We start from the raw sequence: 23,450 nt of genomic DNA, 5'->3' as shown, positions 1-23,450 counted from the left end.
ATTGCCTTCAAGATGTCTTTGTTTGGGGTTTTCAACATTTTATCTATAATATACACAGTAGTGTAGTTTCATCCCCACCCCTATTTTCTGAGATAGCCTATAACCTATATAGGCCTTGTATTCCTGATCCTTCTGCCTGTGCTACACAAGTGCTGAGGTTATAGGTTTGTTTCACCAGGCCCAACTGAGGTGTAAGAGTATGTGTGAGTGTGCATTTGAGTTTGCTCACGTGCAAGTGTGTGTGTTTAGTGAATCTATCCTAATAGCTCATGCATGGCACACAAGCACTCTTACCGCTGAGCTATACCTTTAGCCCTCGTTTTTGTTTTTTAAATTTTGTGTGATGTTCTTTGAAATTCTTGTGTCATATAGGTATCTTGTGTTTGACATCTGTGTTGTTTTATACGATTTTCTACTTATTTGACTTTTCCTTCTACCCATTTTTTTCTCTGTCCCAGGAGTTTTTAAGTTGTTGCTTTTTTTTTTTTTTTTTCCTGAGACATGGTTTCTCTGTGGTTTTTTGGAGCCTATCCTGGAACTAGCTCTTGTAGAGGAGGCTGGTATCGAACTCACAGAGATCCGCCTGCCTTTGCCTCCCAAGTGCTGGGATTAAAGGCATGCGCCACCACCGCCCGGCTTTTTTCGAGACAGGGTTTCTCTGTAGCTTTGGAGAGTTTTTAAGTTTTTAATTTTTGTCTGTTTCAAGTCTATGGGCATATGCCAGTTTTTTTGGGAAAACATCTAATGATTTGTCTTCAAGTTTCCCAAGTCTTTTTTACTAGTGTGTCCAGTTTATTTCTAAACCTATCGGAGGTATCCTTTTATCTTGGGGCAGGGGTGAGGTTTTGAATCATACCCAACCATGTCTAGTGTATGCTGGAAGGCCTGATATTTCTGGTTTTTTTTGTTTGTTTGTTTTTTTGTTTTGTTTGTTTTTTGTTTTCTTTTTTTTGATTTTCGAGACAGGGTTTCTCTGTAGCTTTTGGTTCCTGTCCTGGAACTAGCTCTTGTAGACCAGGCTGGCCTCGAACTCAGAGATCCACCTGCCTCTGCCTCCCAAGTGCTGGGATTAAAGGCGTGCGCCACCACCGCCCGGCTGATATTTCTTTTTTTATTTATCTTTTGTGTTTGCTTATTATGGTTTCTACATCTCTATTAAAGTTCTTTTTTTGTTTGTTTGGTTTTTTGTTTTTCGAGACAGGGTTTCTCTGTAGCTTTGGAGCCTGTCCTGGAACTTCCTTTGTAGACCAGGCTGGTCTTGAACTCACAGAGAGCCGCCTGCCTCTGCCTCCCGAGTGTTGGGATTAAAGGCGTGCGCCACCACCGCCCGGCGTCTATTAAAGTTCTTTATCTCTAATGCAAATAGTTTACTTCTTTTTCTGACGGATCCCGTAATATATTAATCATAATTAGAATTTGTGACAATTCTGAAATTTCATTTCACTCTCAATTAGGTTGTGTGTATTACTTTATCTCTGACAATGATGTTTTTCTTGCTTTTCTTTCTCTCATATTCTCTGATTGAATACCAGGTGGATCTGTAGAAGAAGAGTACAGATTAAAGTAGTGTTTTTATTTGTCAGTCTTAGATGAACTAAATTTAGGTGGTGATGGTGACTTTGTCTTATGCATATTACATACTTTCTTTTAGCGGTGTGCTCCTGTTGTACTTCAACAGGGGATTTTATGCTATAGACCCCCCCCCCCATTTTCTCATCCTTTTAGGTTTTAGGTGTTTATATGGACATAACTTGACTATTTACAGGCAGCAGTATTATTCAGTGCTTTTGTGTCACCAAACTGCTGTTTGTTATTTAAAGTTCTGTTAGTTCAAGCCAGAGTAGTTTTGTAGCTGTAGTTGGCTTTGGATGGGACCCTCTGCTCTTTCCTGAGATGTAGCTGACCCATCTGTATGCTATCAGTGTCAGTTCTCAGGGTGCACGGCAGCAGCTCATACCGTTCCTAGAGGAAAAGTGTTTTGTTTCTGCTTTTTCCTATAGAACCAGTAGATTTTCGCCTGTATCCTTGCATAGGGTTTCTTGTTTCTCTGTAGAACTACTTTATTTCCATCTTTTTCCCAGAAGTAATGAAGCCTTACCAGAGTAGTATGAGGAGAGATTTTGTTGCCATCACTTCAGACTTACATATTTATCCTGTGACAAAAATCTAGGAAGGGAAAACCAAACCAAAAAACCCATTTAGTGGTGGTTGCATGTCTTTAGTCCCAGCACTTGGGAGGCAGAGGCAGGCGGATCTCTGTTTGAGGCCAGTTTGGTCTACATAGTGAGTTCCAGGCCAGCTAGGGCTACACAGAGAAACCCTGCCTCAAAAAATGAGGTGGGGGAAAACAATATGAAAGTTGGTAGACTTAGTAGGTAGTCCATTTATCACCGTTCTCCTCCTGACATTCACGTCTTTCTTCTGTATTACTATGGAGACCTGCTGTCTGGGTGGTTTACCCTACTCCAATCTTTCTAATGAGCACATGGTGAATGCTTATGGAGAAAATGTTGAGAGTGAGTATGACTTTGTCTGGGACTCTTGTTACTAATAGACTGACTTGCTACTCCAATACTTGATCTTTTAAAATATAAGTTTTGGCTGGGTGTGGTGGGTGGCTCACATCTTTAATCCCAGCAGGAGTTGAGGCCATCCTGGTCTACAAAGTGAGTTCTCTGTCAGCCAGGGCTACACAGAAAAAAGTTCTCTTGAAACAATTTTTTTTTTTAAGTACGTTTCTTAGAACCTGCTTGATGGTGGTCAGCTTGTCAATGTTCTGCTAAAGGATGAGACAGTTTGTATATCCAGTTTCCTTGGAATAGCTTTGTTATTAGGAATGTGTTTTTAAATCTTTATTTTGAATAATTTTATATATGTATACAATGAAATCTGATCCTGTCCACCCCCAGGAATGCAGTCTCATTAATTGCCTTGTGATCTGCGATCTGATACAGTTCCAAATGACTTTAAGAAAAAAATACCCTAGTGTTTTGACATTGTTAGAGATGAAGTATTCTTTGTAGTTGCTTACATTCCAAGCAGAGGTAGAATTACCATTTTTAGATTGTAAATTTGCAGTTTGGTACTGACATGGGTTTCAAAATATAGTCTGTATACATCTCTTGACAAAAATATGTACATTTTTGAGAGAATATTTTGAGATATTATATTTTATATACATAAACTTTGGAGAGGAAAGTTCTGCTGTATTCATCCTTAGACTAAAGAATTCTTAAAAATTATTTTTTTACTTTAGAATTTGATAGGTTGTCATATACATCCCCATCCTCTTCTATTTCCCTACCCACCTATCCTTATCCCCTACCCCTTAATTAAAAAGCTGTTTGAGTCTGGTTTGAGTTGTTGACTACTCTTGAACATGGAGTCTGCCTTAGAGTATGGTCCATACACCAGGCATCACTCCTTTGAAGAATACTGGCTTTCCTGTCTCCTCACAGCAATGAGACGTCAGTAGCTCCTTAGCTAAGGGTGGGTCTTCATGTTGACCTCTTCTCTTTGCTGGCATTTTGTCTGGCTTGGGCTTATGTAGGTTTTGTGCATGCTGCCAGAATCTCTGAGTTCAAATGTGCTGTATCTTTCCTGTTATGTTGGGAAAGCACCGTTTCCTTAAGTCATTCACGACCCCTGGCTCTTACAGTTTTTTTGCCCCCTTTCTCCTTAGATCCCCGAGCCTTGAGGGAAGGAATATGATATAGATTCCCCATTTAGGGCTAAGCACTCTGAATAGACTTCAGAATTTATATTAAAAATAGGCATTGTGCCCAAAAAGGATCTCCAAAGATACCATTTAAAGGAGTTGTGGAATGTGGTTGGAACCCATCTATCTCTACTAAATATTTGGCCATTTGAAGATAAATGGACAAACAAAAGTTGTTTGGGAATGAATTTTTGAGCATTTAATTGGAAAAAGGGGGCTTTATTGGTATTTTCTGCTTAGAGTCATTGTCTATTCCCATTTATTTGTGAATAGATTGTTTGACAAACACTACAGTTCTCCAAAGGTATTTTTCTGTCACCTGAGTTGGTGGTTCTTTTCTATTGTATTGAGGAATTTAGATATTTTCCTGGCCTTCTGTACCCAGCAAAGTTTTATCTTACTAATTTTTATTCTTTGACACTTTAATGTCCATCCTAAACTCTCTCTTCCTCCCAGATCCTCTTTACCTTCATGTTTTAATAGCCCACTGACCCAATATCTTTTCATGTATTTTTTTTTCTATTACAAATAGAACCTCATTTCTATAATTTGCCTTTGTAATAGATCAGTGAGATTTGTTTTTACTTCAGAGAAATAGATTGTTCTGGTTTTTTTCCCATTTTTATCAGTGTGTATTACACAGCAAGGGTTTTCATTATATTACTTGTGTCCATACATATGTGCCCTCACTTAATATTCACCACCTCTGTTACTCTTTCTCATTCCTTTCCTCCTAAAAATGACTGAAGGGCTCTGGTGGGTCTGTGAGATGGCTTAGTAGATAAAGGTACTTAATCACCAAGCTTGTTGACCTGATTTCCATCTCTGGGGCCTAGATGATGGCAAGAGCTGACCCCTGCAAGTTGTCTTCTCCACACATGCACACACATGTATGTAGACATAAGTTAAATAAATAAAAAATGGATGTGGTGTACACAGTAAAGTTTTGTGTACCTTTTCCAATAAGAAAGGAACAATAAGTCACCAGATATATTCTTTTATCTATATTTAAACTGATTCTCTTCTACACATAATTTTTAAAAATAGCTGTTTAGTTAAAAAGTAACTTTTCAAGCTGAAAGAAAGGGCCTCAGTTCATATAGATGTTGGTAAACAGATGTGTTTATGTCTTTTTCAGAAAACATTATTCCAAGATGGCTATAGCTGTTTGTGAAAGCTCCAATATTATCATTTAAATGATATCTGTATCTAATTTATTTAAAGTTTTGAACTATGTATTTATCGTATGATAGTTTGTTTTCTCTTAAAATGTTCTGATTTCAAGTTTACCTGTAGCACAGTGGACTTTTTAACTTTGTTTTGTTGAGTGCTGAAGAGTGAATCTGACTTGTACATGCAGAGCAAAGGCTGTATGTCCCTGTCCTTTAACACTTTAGGAAACCTTAAAAGTGGTAGTACTTGTACCTTATAAACCATTTGGACTTTGTAGGAGAGTAAAAAAGAAGAATATAGTTATCACCTAAAAGCCTTTGTAGAGTACTGACATTTGGCATTCTGATTTATTTCCAAGAATAAATAAATATGTAAGTAACCACAGTTAAGAGGTTGAAATTATGATTCAGAGATTAAGAGCACTTGGTACTCTTCCAGAAGACTTGGGCTCAGTTCTCAGTACCTATGTGTAGTAGCTCAAAACTGTCCTCTGTAACTCCAGTTCCAGGGGATCTGGCACCCTCTTCTGGCTTCTGTATACACTGGGCATACCTGCATGTGATGCACAGACATATGCAGGTAAAACACTCACACAGACAAATCTCTCTCACACACACAGTTAAAGCATGGTATGTATATAATTCTGTTTGATATTTAATGTTTAGCGTTGCATCATAGGCATCTTCTGCACCAGTAAAGTTTGTAAGCAATTAAATACTATATACATATATATGTACACAGCACTATATACACATATCACTATATACATATACATAGTACACTCATAATAACACACACACATGTGGTTATTAAATCTGCTAGGAGTTGACAATTCCAATAACCTTTTTTCATTTACAATATGCTATACTTAATTTGAGAACTAGAAAGATTTAACTTTGAAGCTCATTTATTTATATATTTTTAAAAATGTATGTGAGTCTATATAGGTATTGCATGTGGGGGTGGGTATTCTTGAAAACAGTAACAGGACATTGGATTCTCTGAAGCTGGAGTTGCAGGTGGCTGTAAGCTGCCTGATTTGAATGCTGAGATCAAGCTCTGGTCTTCTGCAGGCACAGCAAGCACTTATACCCACTTTCCAGCTTGTGAAGCACATATTCAAAGTTAGCTCTACTTGTAACTAACTGTATTCCACTTCACAGAAATATGTAGGCTTCTTATTTTGTTTTTAAAGATGGACTAGGTTTTTTCATAGTTCATTGACCCAACAATGGTTTTCTTCTTTAATTTCAGAATTCCATACGACATAATCTGTCACTGAACAAATGTTTCCTTAAAGTGCCTCGATCCAAGGATGATCCCGGAAAGGTAGGACATTTTCTTAAATTGAAGTGATAAGTTTCTTGGCACATAGGAATCTATCTTATCTAGTTCATTGATCAAGAGTTTTTTTGTGAAACAGCAAGTACTCCAGCCCACTCTGGCTTAGGTGATATGTGATAAGGCCCAGGTCCTTCTAAAAATTTATTTATTGGGTTTTTTTTTTTTTTTTTTTTTTTTTTTGAGCCAGGGTCTCACTCTATCCTGGCTATCCTGGAATTTACAGATATCTGCCTGCCTCTGCCTCCTGACTGCTGTGATTAAGCACTTTGCCACCCTATTTCACCCTTCCCTCATCAGGTTGAGACTTCTTTTAAAGTAATAAAGAAGCTAGCTAGAGCTTTTCATTGATAGCTTGCCTTGCTTTACCTAGCTTTTGCTTGGTGGCTTTCTTAGTGTTGTGTGTGGAATCTAATCCGATGTTGCTTGTTAGGAGCTATGGTGGGTTAACTGTCTGGGGTGGAACTGTGCACTGTAGTGGGAACTGCGGGCTGTGTTCCCACAGCCTGGCTCCCTGCCGCCCAGCTAGCTTTACCCGAAATAACAACACACAAACTGTATTCTTTTAAACACTGCCTGGCCCATTAGCTCTAGCCTTTACTGGCTAATTCTCATATCCCGATCAACCCATCTCTAATAATCTGTTAGCACCAGTCTTACCGGGAAAGATTCAGCATGTCTGACCTGGCGGCTTGCTTCATCGCGTCTGCCCCGGAGAGGAGAGCATGGCGTCTGAACTCACTTCCTCTTCCTCCCAGCATTCTGTTCTGTTTACTCCACCCACCTATGTTCTAACCTATGAGGACCAAGCAGTTTCTTTATTATTTAACCAATGACCTTCCTCCATCAGTGCACTTGGCGGGTAGAAAAGTGCTCTAATGAAATAAAAGTTCCTTCCTACTCCATTCTCGTAGTTGCTTTATTGTCTCCTGATAGAGTTACAGTTTCAGTCAGAGCACACTCCCCATTTTGTTTTAAAACTTAGATTGCTAGGTCGAATCATACTTGCTTGTCAACATGAGTTGCTAGATTTGTACTCTGAGATAGTTGTGCCTGTTGGCAGATAATGTTCTTATTTGAGTGGTTACGTGTCTATTCTTTGTTAGAAATTTTCTTTTTCGTTTTATTCTGTCATTTCAGTTGTAGTTTAGCTCATTCATGACTTACTGTGAAGATCATCTTTACGTTTCTAAGCGTGTCTTTCACATGGTCGTACAATTCTTTCCCATTCCTGCTTTTGGCTTCTTGTTGCTTCTCCCTCAAGATTGAGCTCTAGTACTACTTCACTGACGCACGCTTTCTCTCACTGTAGCCACTGTTATGTTGCATCAGCTCCTAAACTGGTCTGTTTTAGGGCTTGTTCTCTGTGTTTACAGGATCTTTCAGGAATACTGACCCCACACCTTAGTTGCTACTCTTCATTATTTATCTACAGAGTCTACATTTTTATTTAAATCATGCTTATCTTGTTCACTGTTGAACCCTAGTTGCTTGCACAGTGATCATTGGCATTGAGGAGACACCCCTGTTGATAAGCATACTGTATCTTCCCTTTTTTTCTTGATGCCCACACTCCTAAGCAGTGGTGTTTCACAGCACTTTTGAGGATTTGCTCTCCCAGAGGCTTTCATTGACTTTTCATCGTTGATTAGAATAGTCTTACTTTTTCACTTTTTATTTATGTTCATAACTCAGCATTGTGAGGGGGAATTGATAATGAAAAATTTCTTTTGAATGTTCCTCACAGTTGCTTTTTCTTTTAAAGAAAGGCAGAATCTTCATAGATCTGGCTGGCCTTGAGCCTGCTATGTAGATCAATCTGGCCTCAAATTCACAGAGATCTGCCTGTATCTGCCTCTTTTTCCAAGTGCTAGGGTTTAAAATTGTGCATAATCACACCCAGCAATTTTCATAGAACCTGAATCACATTGAAAACCATTTTTAAAAGACAAGAAATAATTTAAATCTACAAAGGCACAAGTTAGATTTTATAAACATTTGATTCTGATTTAAGTTTTTAAAAATTTGCTTATTTCTATGTTTTGAGACAGGTCTTACTATGTAGCTCTGCTGGCTTGGTGTTTGCTTTGGAGACTAGGCTGGGCTTGAACTTGCAAGCAGGCTTCTGCTTCTCTAGGGCTAGAATTGCTAGTGTGTGCCATCATGCCTATTTCTAACTTTTAGAGGGAGTAAATAATCACTAAAATGAACACCTGATTTCTAACTATTTAATTTATTTATACCCATATTCTATTTGTTTTTTTTTTTTTTCTTTTCTGAGACAAGGTTTCTCTTTAGCTTTGGAGCCTGTCCTGGAACTAGCTCTTGTAGACCAGGCTGGCCTCGAACTCACAGAGATCCGCCTGCCTCTGCCTCCCAAGTGCTGGGATTAAAGGCATGCGCTACCACCACCAACTCTCTGCTTATATTCTAACTATTTATTAAGATAACTAAATTGTTAGCAATTGGAATTACACACTTGACTGCCAGTTTTATTTTCTTATGCACAGAAGGTAAAACCCTTTCCTTCTTTAATTAAATAGTATCATGGACTAAGGCCAATTTTAAATATGTAGGGTTCGTTTTGCAGTCATCTTTGGGTTTAGGTTTATTTCAAAATGTAGTTAAAGTTGTGTACTAGTCTTACAGGGGAACAGCACTTGTATTAGTTAGCTCACACTCACCCAAAGCTGTAGCTTCAGGAAATTCAACACCCTCTTCTGGCCTCCATAGGTACCTATACCCATGTACAAAAACATGTACACAGACATGTAGATAGAGACTGCTTGTTCATTCCCAGTAACCCAAACCTGAAATAATCATGCAGAAATTGTATTAATTACAATACTGTTTGGCCAATAACTCTAACGTATTCTTAGCTAGCTCTTATATCTTGAATTAACCCATTTCATTTATTTTATATTTTACCACAAGGCTCATGCTTTACCTGTAAGGTTCTCAGGCAGGCATCTTTCTTCTTTGGCAGCTACATGGCATCTCCTCAGCCCTGCCTATTCTCTGTCTACATCTGTATTTTCCTCCTGGCTTTACTCTGTTAAGCCATTGGCCGAAACCAGCTTTTTTATTAACCAGTGGCTATAAAACATATTTACAGCATACAGAGGGGAATCCCACATTACAGACACACATAACACAAAATTAAAGAGACTTTTAAAAGATAGAGGTTTATCTCTAGTTTTAATGTCTTATATTCATCAAGCTTGCTGTTGTTCTCATTAATTTATTTAATCTTACAAACTGGGTTTATGGTAGTATGATTGCTTTCACTTGGGATCCCAAAGCTTGGTTTGAGTAGTGGCCATCATGGTCCTTATTGATTATAGTTAGAAGTTATGTTGTGAAGTTGATCTTACTAAGTAATACATTTCTGTGAATAAAGTCATTTTTATTTGCTACTTAAAGTTTATTTATTTTATGTGTATGGGTGTTTTATCTGTATATATGTCTGTTTATCATATGTCTGCCTGGTACCTCCAGAGACCAGAAGAGGTTTTTGAATCTCTTGGGATTGGAGTTACAGATGGTTGTGAGCTTTCATGTTGGTGCTGGGTATTGAACCTGAGTCCTCTTTAAGAGCGGCCAGTGCTCTTAACCTCTGAACCAACTCTCCAGCCCCTTTGTGAGACTGAATGAATTTTGCAAAATTCCATTGTTTTTGAAATGTTTTTGAAACCTCAGTGTTAACCCACTTTCTTTATAGAAGACATAATTAAGAGCAAGGCCAAGGAACTTACTCCTTGTTCATATTCAGTTTGGAGTTGGAGACATCTGTTCTGGTCTTATTTACTTAATGGCTGTAGAAGACCAGATTAAACTAAAGAAGAATACTTCAGGAAGAGCTGCACCTGACTCTTCAGTTTTTCATTACGAATGTCTCTTTCCAGCCCCCAGTTCCACTCATTTCTTGGACTGTATTTTTTTCACTTTTTTGAGTCAGATTTTCTATTCAGTCCTGGCTGTCCTGGAACTTGCTCTGTAGACCAGGCTGACCCAGAACTCAGAGATCTACTTGCCTCTGCCTCCTGAGTGCTGAGATTAAAGGTGTATGCCACTTCCATCTACTTTGATGACTTTAGGTCAGTTAATGGCAGAGATTATATTAGTGGCTTCAGAACTTTCCCTCTGTGTTGCTCCCCTTCCTTCCAAGTAATCTGTGATCAGCACAGAGGTTTAGGATGATTACTGAGCAAGTGAGGTTCACTTCTTTTGTAGCTGAGTACCTCTCCTATACCTGTCTTTATAAAGAATTGTAGTTCACCACAGTGGGAGAAACCATTGGTCCAGAGTGAGGTGGGAATAGATTGTGGTTTGAGGTATGGGAGAGATTTTTTTCATCTCTTAGAATGTTGTTAGTTCTGGTCTTGGCCCATTAGGCCAAAAGGTAGAAGTAACTGATGTGGGAGTCCCCTCTGTGCGCTGTGATTACCATTAATAAATAAAGAAACTTCTTTGGACCTATAGCAAGGCAGAACTTAGGTAGGCAGGGAAAGCTAGGCTGAATGCTGGGAGAAGGAAGGCAGAGAGAGAAACGCCATGGAGCCCCCACCAGAGTCAGACATGCTGAAACTTTGCCGGTAAGCCACTGTCACATGGCAATACACAGATTAATGGAGATGGGTTAAATTAATATGTAAGAGTTAGCCAATAAGAAGCCAGTGCTAATGGGCCAAGCAGTGATTTAAATAATACAGTTTCTAAGCCAGCTGGGCTGCCAGGAACCAACAAGCAGCTTCCTTGCAACAAGTAATTGACATATAACAACGTTCCGTTTCATTGTATGGCTTCCTGTTTGCTATGTTTCAGAGAGGTAGAAAAAGCAGTTGAGACCCGAAGTGCTTGTTGAATTACTTTTTTCGTCATGTAAGAAGTCTGTTTTTCCTCTGTTCTTTGAAATAAATTTGAAAAGCCATATTGTTACTGTTTTATTTCTACCTAAAGAAACACAAAATGAAATTATTTTGCCCCGCAAATATTCCTTTTAGGGGAACAAGTTTCTTTTTGTCTTCTTTGAGTTGGAGTCCTTTCTCTGTCTGTGTATCCTACATTTTTTGCTTAAGAATTTTTTTTTTCCTGTGTATGAGTATTTTGCCTTCATGTAGCTTGATGTACCATGTTTGTTCCTGGTGCCCAAGGAAGCCAGAAGACTTTGAATACTCTGGGACTAGAGTTACAGACAGATGTGAGCTGCTTCTAGAAGAACAGCTAGTGCTATGAGTCATGAAACATCTCTTGAGCTCCTTTCTCTGCTTTTTAACTACCACTTTTTATCCCTGTTCATTTGGATTGTTTTCTATATTTTTGTCTAATTTATTGACCTAAAACATTTTGTAAATGTTTTATTCTTTAGTTTGTATATGCTTAATAATGATCTTAGTAAATGATTAATAAGTGTTGCTTGCATTATGAAAACACAGTTGACTAAATTTATGACTAAATTTACATTTAAAAATGATGGGTGTCTTCTGTTTCCTGGCTTAGTCTTCTTTCAGCCTTGTTCTTTTTTCCAGTTCAGAAGAATACTTCACTCTTAAAGGAACCAAGGAATTACTGGAAGTAGCTTCAACATGTAGCATGAGTAACAGTAGACTAATAGCCAATCTAATAGCTAAGAAGTTTGAGTCTCGCTGCCTGTTCTGGGGCATTTAATTACGTACTGTTGATTCTTAGAGGAGCTTTATGTAGAACAATGATGGCAAGAAACTGCCTGAGAATAGAGGGTCACCATGGCTTTGAAGATTTTGGTCTCATATTGTTTCCTAAAGAAACAAACTTATCTGTTTAGAGAAGCAGATTCGTGAACTTCTGAGAGTGTGATTTTTTTATTACTTTATAAATAATACCATTCAAAATTTCCACTTCCTCCCCTCCTTCCACTTCCCCCCACTCTCCCCCCTCCATTCAGGCGTAGGAAGGTATGCATCCAAATAGAATAGGATCCCAAAAAGCCAGTACATGCAGTAGAGACAAATCCCAGTGCCATTGTCATTGACTTCTCAGTATGCCCCAATTGTCATCCACATTCAGAGGGTCCAGTTTGATCTCATGCTTGTTCAATCCCAGTCCAGCTGGATTTGGTGAGCTCCCATTAGCTTAGGCACACTGTCTCAGTGGGTGGACTAACCTCACATGGTCCTGACTTTCTTCCTCATATTCTCCCTCCTTCTGCTCTTCAACTGGTCCTTGGGAGCTCTGTCCAGTGCTCTGATGAGGGTCTCTGTCTCCATCTGTCACTGGACGAAGGTTCTATGGTGATATTCAAGATAGTCATCAGTCTGACTACGGGACAAAGGCTAGTTCAGGCACCCTCTCCTCCACTGCCCAGGGTCCTAGCTGGGGATGTCCCCATGGACACCTGGGAACCCCTCTAGAGCCAAGCCTCTTGCCAACCCCAAAATGACTCCCTTAATTAAGATATCTTCCCTGCTCCCATATCCGTCCTTCCTCTATCTCAACCATCCCACTCCCCCAAGCTCTCTCCAACCCTCCCCTCTCCCTTTTCCCTCACCCCACTCTCACCCTCACCCCCATGCTCCCAACTTTTGCCTGGCGATCTTGTCTGCTTCCAATTTCCAGGAGGATCTATATGTTTTTCTTTGGGTTCACCTTATTAGCTTCTCTTGAATCGCGAACTAGAGGCTCAATGTCCTTTGTTTATGGCTAGAATCCACTAATGAGTGAGTACATACCATATTCATGTTTTTGGGTCTGGGTTATCTCACACAGGATAGTATTTTCTACTTCCATCCTTTTGCATGCAAAATTCAAGATGTCATCTTTTTTTGTTTTTTTTTTTTTTTGATTTTCGAGACAAAGTTTCTCAGTAGCTTTTTGGTTCCTGTCCTGGTACTAGCTCTTGTAGACCAGGCTGGCCTCGAACTCACAGAGATCCGCCTGCCTCTGCCTCCCAAGTGCTGGGATTAAAGGCGTGCGCCACCACCGCCCGGCGATGTCATCGTTTTTTACTGCTGAGTAGTACTCTAATGTGTAGATGTGCCACACTTTCTTTATCCATTCTTCCATTGAGGGGCATCTAGGTTGTTTCCAGGTTCTGGCTATTACAAGTAATGCTGCTATGAACATAGTTGAAAAATGCTTTTGTAGTATGATTGAGCATCTCTTGGGTATATTCCCAAGAGCATTGCTGGATCCTGAGGTAGGTTGACTCCCAGTTTTCTGGGAAACTGCCACACTGATTTCCAAAGTGGTTGCACAAGTCTGCATTCCCAGCAGCAATGGATGAGTGTTCCCTTTACTTCACATCCTCTCCAACATAGGTTATCATTGGTGTTTTTGATTTTAGCCATTCTGACAGGTGTAAGATGGTGTCTCAAAGTTGTTTTGATTTGCATTTCCCTGATAGCTAAGGAAGTTGAACATGTCCTTAAGCATCTTTTGGCCATTTGAAATTCTTCTGTTGAGAATTCTCTGTTCAGTACCCCAATTTTTAAAATTGGGTTATTTAGAATTTTAATGTCTAGTTTCTTGAGTTCTTTATTTTGGAGATCAGACCTTTGTCTGATGTGGGTTTGGTGAAGACCTTCTCCCATTCAGTAGGTTGCCTTTTTGTCTTAATGACTGTGTCCTTTGCTTTACAGAAGCTTCTCTGTTTTAGGAAGTCCCATTTATTCTTTGTTGCTCTTATTGTCTGCTACTGGGGTTATATACGTAGGAAGTGGTCTCCTGTGCCCATGTATTGCAGGCTACTTCCCACTTTCTCTTCTTTCAGGTTCTGTGTGGTCAGATTTATATTGAGGTCTTTAATCCATTTGGACTTGAGTTTTGTGCATGGTGATAGGTATGGATCTATTTTCATTCTTCTACATGTTGACATCCAGTTATGCCAGCACCATTTGTTAAAGATGCTTTCTTTCTTCCATTGTATAATCACCTGATTTTTGACAAATGAATTGGTGCCAGTGAGCAGATGTCAAGGCAAAGATCAGTTATGAATGTTAAATCAGCCATTAGATACACTGAGGTATGAAAACCAAGAGTAGCTGGCATGTGTTCTTACTTTCCAGCACTTAGAAGACTGGTCCCAACCTGAGCTGCACAGTGAGATGCTTCCTTTAAACAACAACAAAAGGCTGGAGAGATTGCTCAGTTTAATTTGCTGCTCTTGCAGGGGACCCAAGTTCCCTCTAGCATTCAGATCAGATGGCTCACAACTGCTCTTTAAGTAACTCTAGTTCCAGGAGATCTAACATCCTCTTCTGGCCTTCACGGGCACCCTTGGCACTTACACATACATATATTAAAATAAAATAAAATAGTTGAAAATCAAAAACTAATACTGATAAGATAGGTGTTCTGGCGATTTGAAAGACTTGAGAGCTTCCATCCCCGCATCACATCATGCTGAAAGTAGTTTCCCCTCAGCTGCCTTTTATTCGCACCTTTGTTGTTGTGACCCCCTTTCGAGATGTAACCGTTTTATAAAATATTTAACCTGAAAGCTAATTTTTATCTCTATAAATCACTTCACTTTACAATTCTAGAAAATATGAGAAGTGTATAGTGCAACCATTGTGATCAAGATTATTCTATTCTGTCCCTTGAGTGTCAGTCTCCCCTTTTCTGAGGCCCTCGCAATTAATGATGTGTTTTCAGTTTCTTAGAATTTTGCCTTTAACATGATATTTTTGAGATTTCATTCATGTTGTGGATACAACAGTCTGTCCCATCTTACTACATGTATTCTGGCCTATTAGTTGCCCCACACAAAATGACCATTTGAAGGCTATAAGAGTTGTTGATACTATATCATCATATTTCTTTCTTTTAGGCTTAGACCAGATAATGATAAATATTGAGATTTTAAAAAACTAGTTGTCGTGTTAAAACAACCAGTAGCCATATTAAGCTGCCTATTTAGTGGGTTACATGTTAAAGATAGGTGAGCTGTGTGTCTCTTAGACATTAAGAATGATATAGAAAAATTTTATATTTAACTATAAAAATATTTAAAAGAGTTAAATAAATTAGGGCACTGATTAAGTAAAAGCACTTAAGATATTTTTACACATCTTTAACATTTAGAAACTCATTTATTAAATCAATATGGTAATTGCATATTTTATATCTATTAGTTTAGAAATAAGTTACTTAGATGGCTGCCCCTCTGGACATCATTTACTTACTTTGATAATTAGTGCATTTAAAGGCAATGAAATCTTCATTTGTTCCAAAAGAATGTTCTGGGAACCTAAGTTGGCATTGGGATAATTGTTTATACTTTAATTCATTTAGCCAGCCAAGCAGCCTGCCTTTGAGTGCTTGCTGTGTTTGATCATTAATAGTCTCCTTTGTGGTTGAAGAGAGTAGCTTGAGCGCTTAAAGTAAACACTTTTGAGAGAAAGATGATTTTGTTTATTACACTGAAGCAATGGGAGTAAACCAGACACAAGCTGGCAAGTGTGGTTGCTTTTTATATGGGGCATGCAGATTGCAGTAGTATCCTAGGATGCTGTGGAGAAAATGAACTGCCACATAGAAACTGGGAATGAGAAAGGATTACGATGTGATATAAAACTATGGATGTCAGGGATGGAAAGGGTCTGGTTTCATTTTTGAAGTTCTTGAAATAGGTGTGCATTGAGAGCTAAGGAAGAGCGGGAACAATGAACATGTTCTTGGCAGTGGACTTACTTAAAACAAAAGTCACCAGTTTAGCCATTTATATTTGCTAGCTACTTAGGATAGGAGTTTGGAATATAACACTACTACTATATCTACATAAATAGATAATAACATTCTCCCCTCCCCCTTTTTCCTTTTATTGGTTTTTGAGACAGGTTTTGTGTGTGTGTGTGTGTGTGTGTGTGTGTGTGTAGTCTTTGGCTACCTGACCTCTTTAGTTAACAGAGATCTGCTTGTTTCTGCCTTCAGAGTGTATTAAAGGTGTACATTTCCACTGCCTGGCTAAATAATAACATTTTAATTAAGAATATTTTCAACCTGAAGCTTGTTAAAGAAAGGTCATATTACTGTGTGATAAAGCAGGATTCTTGAATTGATATATGATGTACTTTATATAAAGTAATGCATATTTTATGTTGAGAATAAAGCCATTTAAATTACTTGATCTTTTAGGTTTCTTTTTTCTTTTCTTTTCTTTTCTTTTCTTTTCTTTTCTTTTCTTTTCTTTTCTTTTCTTTTCTCTCAGGAGCTTACTGTTCAAACTGGTCCACAACTCAGAGCTATCACAGAACTCACAGCTATCCTCCTGCCTCAATCTCTCCCAGGTGCTAGAATTATAAGCATGAGTTGTTATATTTGGCTGTTTCATTTTTGAAAAATCCTCATTTTCCTGGTGTTCATAGATGAACTATTTGGTCTTTTCTGCTGAATGCTGTGGAGATTTTATTTGCGTGTTACAGGTTTTTTTTTCTTTGAAGTTAATGTTCATTTTAGTATGTCTTGAAGTTTGTAGTAGATTGACTTTGGAAAATGTAGTTAGTGAAAGTTGTGGAATTCTAGTTTCTGAACTTGTGGCTACAGAGAGTAAGGCATTGTGTTCTTTATATTGGTGGAGGGTGCATGATATATACGAGTATTTACTGTATGAGTTCTGTTGATATGACATGACGCCTGCATTTGTGTATTACTTACAGAACACAGAGCTCTTGGCATTCTAGCCTTGATTCCAGGTGAAATCTGGTCAAACCTGCCTTTAGATGGTGGTCTTTGAGTTCTTCATAGGATTTTTCATGTCAGGAAACTTGTAAAAATGGAGTTGTCAAGCAGATGAGTGTACATGCGATCTAATAGAGGCGGCTGCTTTTCAACGGTTTTGATTTGCCCAGTCCTAGTCACCTTGATTTTTTTTTTTAAAAAAAACATCTTTCCTGAAGGTTCTTTTCAAGTCTTTAAAAAAATGTTGATGTCATTACTGAGTGAGTGTGTCCTATTCATGGAAGTCTTTGATTTATGTTATGAAAATATTTTCTCAGACTGAGGTTTGTCTTTTTAATTTTTATAATTATGCTGTAAAAAGAGTAGTCATGGGGCTGGAGATATGGCTCAGTGGTTAAGGGCACTGGCTGCTCTTCCAGAGGTCCTGAGTTCAATTCCCAGCAACCACATGGTGGCTCACAACCATCTGTAATAAGATCTGGCGCTCTCCTCTGGCGTGTGGGCATATATGGAGACAGAATGTTGTATACATAATAAATAAATAAATCAAAAAATAAAATAAAGAGTAGTCATGTTAAATGCTACTAGTGGAATAAAATTTATTTTTAGTTTACTATTTAGTGAGTTTTGTGTGCTGTTTAGGCAGTCAACTAGTAAATAATTTTCTGTTTCTTCTAAAAGTTTGATGCTTTACATTTATGTTCATGATTTATTTCAAATTAATACTTGTGGGTGATGCTTTTAATTGTCTTTTTGAATTGTTCCTATATCTTTGTGCAATGTTCTTAGTTTTTAATTCATTTTTGTGTGTTTGTGTGTGATGCTGGGCCAAGGCATTGAGTATATGTGGCAGAAACTCTCGTCATTGAATTTTATGTCTCAGTACCCACATTGGATACCTCACTACCATTGTAATTCTAATCCTAGGGTTTCTGACACCCTCTTCTGGTCTCTGTGAGCCTGCATGCACATGGTGCACACACATACACACATACATCCGCACATGCATATAAACTAGAATAAAACTCTTGGGAAGAACCTTAGTGGCTTGCATATCCTAAAGGAAAGCTGGGACTTAGCTAGATATCAGGAGACAGGAATTCTTTCCAGACAATATTTTGTTTTCTGGCAGTGACTTGGTTATATCATACATAATCAATATTAGATTAGTGATCTCTGATTCTTTTTTCTCCATGTCTTAGTTATTGTTCTTTTTCTGTGAAGACCATGTTCAAGAGAACTCTTATAAAAGAAAGCATTTAACTGGAGCTTGCTTACAGTTTTAGAGGGTTAGTTCATGTCATCATGGCTGGAAGCAGAGAGGCATGGTACTGGAGCAGTAGCTGAGAGTTTTACATCCTGATTTGCTATGAAACCTCAAAGCCCACCCCTAGTGACACAGTCCAGCAAGGCCACATCTTTACCCACAAGTACACACTTTCTAATCCTTCCCAAACATGAGCCTATGGGGGCTGTTCTCATTCAAACTACCATACTCCCTTACAAATATATATTTTTATTTAGATAAGGATTTATATACCATAACCTGGTAGTTTCAGCATATTTCTAAAGCTGTTCTTTAACCCCTACTACTGAACTCTAGAACATTTCCATTTTATCTCTTAGAAAGGAACACGGTTTCCATTAATGTTTTCTTCTCATTTCTCCCATTTTAAACTCCTGGTAACCATTTGCTTTCTGTATTTATGAATTTTATTAATCTGAATAGATCATACAAAATATTTCAAGGTTGTTTTTTGTTGTCCTCTATTATTTTGCAAAAATGTTTATGAAATAATATTTATTTAAAATTTTATAACTATATATAAAAGTTTATGGTAAACTGTAATACTAGTTTTCTAGATACATTTGGAAGTAGAGTTGTGATAATTGTTCATATCTAACCATATCAGGGATTTGAATAAACATTATGGATTAATACATGACCATCCGAATACTAAAGTATGTTTGTTAGAAATCAACTCAGTATATCAGTCAGAAAAATCTCCTTGTGAATTTGCCTAAAAAGATGAGAAATAATATTGTTATGAATGAAGTAAAATTTGAAATTACCTCAGCTACCACTAACTCAGATAGAAGGAGCAGGTGACCTAACTTAGACATACATTTCAGAACAACTGTATGCACTGATATGTACTTACACTGTTGGTACAGCACACGTATGAGGCCCTGCTTTCAGTTCCAGAAATAAGGATTTATTTATTTAGTAGTTAAGATAAAATACATTCAAGTAATTATGAGCATATAAAAGTTTTCTATAGCTTAGAGAATAGGTGACGAAAACAAACAAATAGCAAGTATAGTGTGGGATAATGCTTTTGTACCCTGTGAAGATTTGTTGTTTGTATTGTTTTAATAAAATGCTGATTGGCCACTGGCCAGGCAGGAAGTATAGATGGGACAACCAGACGAAGAGAATTCTGGTAAGAGGAAAGGAAAAGAGTTAGTAGCCACCCAGTTGCTGACAAAACAAGATGAAAATGGTACACTGAGAAAAGGCACCAAGCCACATGGCTAAACATAGACAAGAATTATAGCTTAATTTGTGAGAGCTAGTTAATAATAAGCCTGAGCTAATAGGCCAAACAGTTTATAATTAATATAAGCCTCTGTGTGTTTTGTTGGAATTGAACAGCTGCAGAACTGGGCAGGACAGAAATCTCCGAGTACAGTGTAGAGCTGAAAAGTAAACAAGTGAAAAATGCATTGACCGGCACATTGGAGAAAGCAGAAGAGTTTATAAGTTTTTATATCAGGAATGCCTGAAAATTAGAATTGTGTCCAAAATCAGTGCTTCAAAAGGAAAAGCTAAAAAGTCAAAATCCTTCAGAAATTAAAGAAGTACACAAACCCACAGTTACTGCTAGCGAATTCAGTAGATTTTTGAGCACATAATTGAATAATGAGACAGAAAAACAGCTACGGATCTCAACAGCACTTTGTCAACGTCAGGAATATTTTGAACTTAGTGATAATAAAACTGACGATTTGGGGGCTTATCCAAGGTAGTTATTTTGAAAGAAACTATAGCTTTAAATGCTTTATGAGGAAAGGTAAGAAGTGTCTGAAACTTTTGACCTGCTCATGTGTTAAAAACACAGGATGAATTGAGTCCACAGTAAGAAGAAAGGAACAGAATGGGGCCGACAAGATATCTTAACAGGTGTTTGCCACCAAGTCTTGCAACCTGAGTTCTAACTCACATGATGGAAGGAGAGAACTGACTCCCACAAATCAGCCCTCTGACCTCTTCAGGAATGCAGTGCATGCACCTCCCCCAGAAAAAGGGAAAAGAACAAAGAGTGGTAATCTGAGTCAGGCCCTGGTAGTGCAGGCCTGTGATTCCAGATGCTTAGGAGCAGAGGCAGGAGGATTGAAAGCTCAAGGCAAGCCTGAACAAGGTGAACCTGCATCTGTAATAGTAATTAAGAAGAAATGAATCAAGAAAAAGCTGTGAGATTAGAAGTGGAAACTACAAAAAAGCAATACCGACCCTATGCATTTTTTTAAAATATGTGTGTATAAAAATTCTTCCCACCCCCCCTCTCACACACACACACACACACACACACACACACACACACACACACGAAGCAGTTTCCAGCTTACCTCATGAGGTCAGCATTACTATAAGAGTTAGGGTTGGGCAAAGGAGATGAGGAGAAACTGTAGACCAATATTTATGAACACAGACCCCAAATCCTTAACCAGAAGTTTGCCAGTTCAGATTTTTGTTGTGAAGAAAGGAGGAAATTGTGATCAAGTGGGATTTGTCTCACTGATATAGTAAAGGTTAAAAGTAGACTCAGTTAATATGGTTCACTGTACAAGAAAGAGAAAACTGAAGAATCTTAACATTTAATATTCTAAAAACTAGGGATTTTTAAATTAAAAATATGTATGAAAATTATACATCATGTTTAAACAAGATGTTAAGTAACTTCCTTCTGAGATTAAAAATAGGGGAGGATTCTTGAAGCCACCTGTTTTCATTCAATAGTTGATAGTGTTAGGAAAGAAAATTAAGAACATTTAAATTTAGAAAGAATAAGTTAAACTCTACACAAATTGTTGTTGTAGAAAATCTGAAAGACCGTGAAAGCAACTAGAACACGAGTTCAGCACAGTCATAGGATGCAGGATTCAGGGTTGTGTAATCTCTGTGTACTAGCAAGGCAGTGGAAAATTTAACGCGCTCCATCTAACAGTGGCATCCACAATTATGAACTGTATTAGCAAATAGGTGCAGATCTGCTTACTGAAAACATCACCAGGAAAAATAGAGGAAACCTACACAAATGGAAAGGAAGCAGCATGTTTGCAGAGAAGAGGACGTGCTGCTGTTGATGATGTGTGCTTATGTAATACTTTGGTTTTTTAAGTCATGTCAGAGTTGTAGAAATTGACAAGCTGGCTCTCACATGTTTTTATGGACAGAAGACCTGAAAAAAAAAACTCCCAAAGTTTTAGGCTATATATTGCTTGTTTTCAAAATCTTAGGCAACTACAAAAACCAATGTCATTGAAACATAGTTGAGAGGAATTCAACAGATAGATTGCAAAATCAGATTCATGTGTATAGTTGGCTCACTTTTGACATAGGTAGTAATGTATTCAATTGATAGGATAACAGTCTCTCAAGAATGTCCAGTATTTCATGGTGGAAAATATACTGATCTTTACTTACTGATTTTCACTTGAAAATCAAATGAAGTAAATAGAGACCTAAGAATAGAAGTTGAGAGTATAAAACTTTTAGAAGAAGGCATTGCAGAAAATAATTCTCATTTTGGAAAAGACTGATTCTTTGTTTTGAAAGACATTTGATAAACTAGACTTTATTGAAGTAAACCCTTTTTGATCCTTATACAGTACCACCATGCAACATTGACTGAAACAGTACAAACATCTGACAAAGGATTTGTTATTTAGAATGTATGAAAAATTACAACACAAATCAAGAAACTGACAAGAAAGAGATATTACCATTCATCATGAGACTAGAACCAAGGAGACATAACTACACATCGCTTGGATAGCTTGAACAGAAAAGCACATGTTGCAAGAATGGAGCAGTAGATTTTCATACATTACTGAGAAGAGTGTGAAGTTTTTTGAGACAGGGTTTCTCTGTGGCTTTGGAGCCTGTCCTGGAACTAACTCTTGTAGATCAGGCTGGCCTCGAACTCACAGAGATCTGCCTGCATAAGCCTCCTGAGTGCTGGGATTAAAGGCGTGCGCCACCACCGCCCAGCTGAGTGGGAAATATTTTAACAGTTTGAGTCCACTTACAAAAAATTCTAGAAAAGGCAAAGCTAGAGTATAATGACAGGAAGCAGACTTCTGGTTTATGTGATGGAGATGGTAGGCAAAGGAAGGTAACTTACTGCACTACACAGAAGCTTTTGAGGGTGGTGGGATGTTCTTTGGCTTTGATTTGGATGCTGGTTACATGGTGTGCACATTATCAAGACTTTTTGAATTATTTGCTTAATGGGTACACTTTGGTTTTTGTTTTAAATCTTCAGGGAAGTTGATTTTAAAAATAAAACCAGGATTGGTGAGATGTCTCAGCATGTAAAAGTACTTATAACAGATTTTGCCCTATTGTTGATCTCTATGTAGTATTTTATGTACAAGAACATTTTTTAGTAGATTTGTTTATTTTTATTTTGTGTATATGGGTGTTTTGCCTGCACGTATGAATGTGCACCATGTGTGTGCAGTGCCTATGCAGGCCAGAAGAGGAGAGTATCAAATCCTCTGGAAATGGAGTTACAAATGGTTATTAGCCACCATGTGGATGCTGAGCTTGGGTTCTCTGCAAGAACAACAAATGCTCTTAAGCACTGGGCCTTCTCATTATCCCTGATTTTGTATTTGTATTTTGATGTATAAATCAAAATTTGATTTCCCCAGATTAATACATGTATACACAGTAATCTAAAGACCAAACACTGGCATTTATCATTTCCATGAACACAGTTTTATTATTTTCGGTTTATATAACTCAGTAAATTTTTCCTTCTTAGATTTTGAAATGCTAGCTAAACACTACTCATAAACTCATGTAAATTGTTATGCTTAAGACTTGGATTTGTGAGATTTAGGATATAGAAACTACTATGCTAATTCATTACTTTTTTTTAAGACTAGGATGCCATTCTTTTAATCATTATAAGCTTCCAGTTAGGTACTAGTTCATGCTTTCTAGAACATCTATGTTTTACATGGTTCTGGTCACATTTATATCAGATCCAGTAGACTCATTAATTGCAAAGCAGTGGCCACTTGAAAGGGTAGCATATAGGCATATGCTGGCAGTTGCTTTAGGATGAGACCAGTGTGAAGCTCAGGTGTCTGAATATATTGGCACCTGGACCTGCTATCATACCCCTCTACACTGACATTTTTTATCTAGGTTGTTGAACAGTGTTTTTTTTCCTTTTTATTTCAGTAGAGATTGACTTTGAGTACTTGACTTTGTGTCTTCTGTTGCACCTGGCACTGTAATCATACAGAAACGAGTAAAGTAACTCTT

General features: G+C 37.9%; 1 protein-coding gene across 3 annotated transcripts in view; it reads left to right on the top strand.

The window, feature by feature from the left end:
• The window catches only part of Foxj3 (forkhead box J3), a 104,493-nt gene that overhangs the window by 43,132 nt on the left and 37,911 nt on the right, over positions 1 to 23,450 (top strand). For all 3 annotated transcript variants that reach the window (XM_057784329.1, XM_057784331.1, XM_057784330.1), the window contains exon 4: positions 6,146 to 6,220. In XM_057784329.1, the coding sequence (XP_057640312.1) occupies positions 6,146 to 6,220 (75 nt within the window). The remainder of the gene's footprint in view (positions 1 to 6,145; positions 6,221 to 23,450) is intronic.

The sequence above is a fragment of the Chionomys nivalis genome, chromosome 11 (genome assembly GCF_950005125.1).
Source record: "Chionomys nivalis chromosome 11, mChiNiv1.1, whole genome shotgun sequence".
Classification (NCBI taxonomy): domain Eukaryota; kingdom Metazoa; phylum Chordata; class Mammalia; order Rodentia; family Cricetidae; genus Chionomys; species Chionomys nivalis.
Note: the sequence above shows the minus strand (reverse complement) of the source record. Positions and strands in the feature narration are given on the sequence as shown.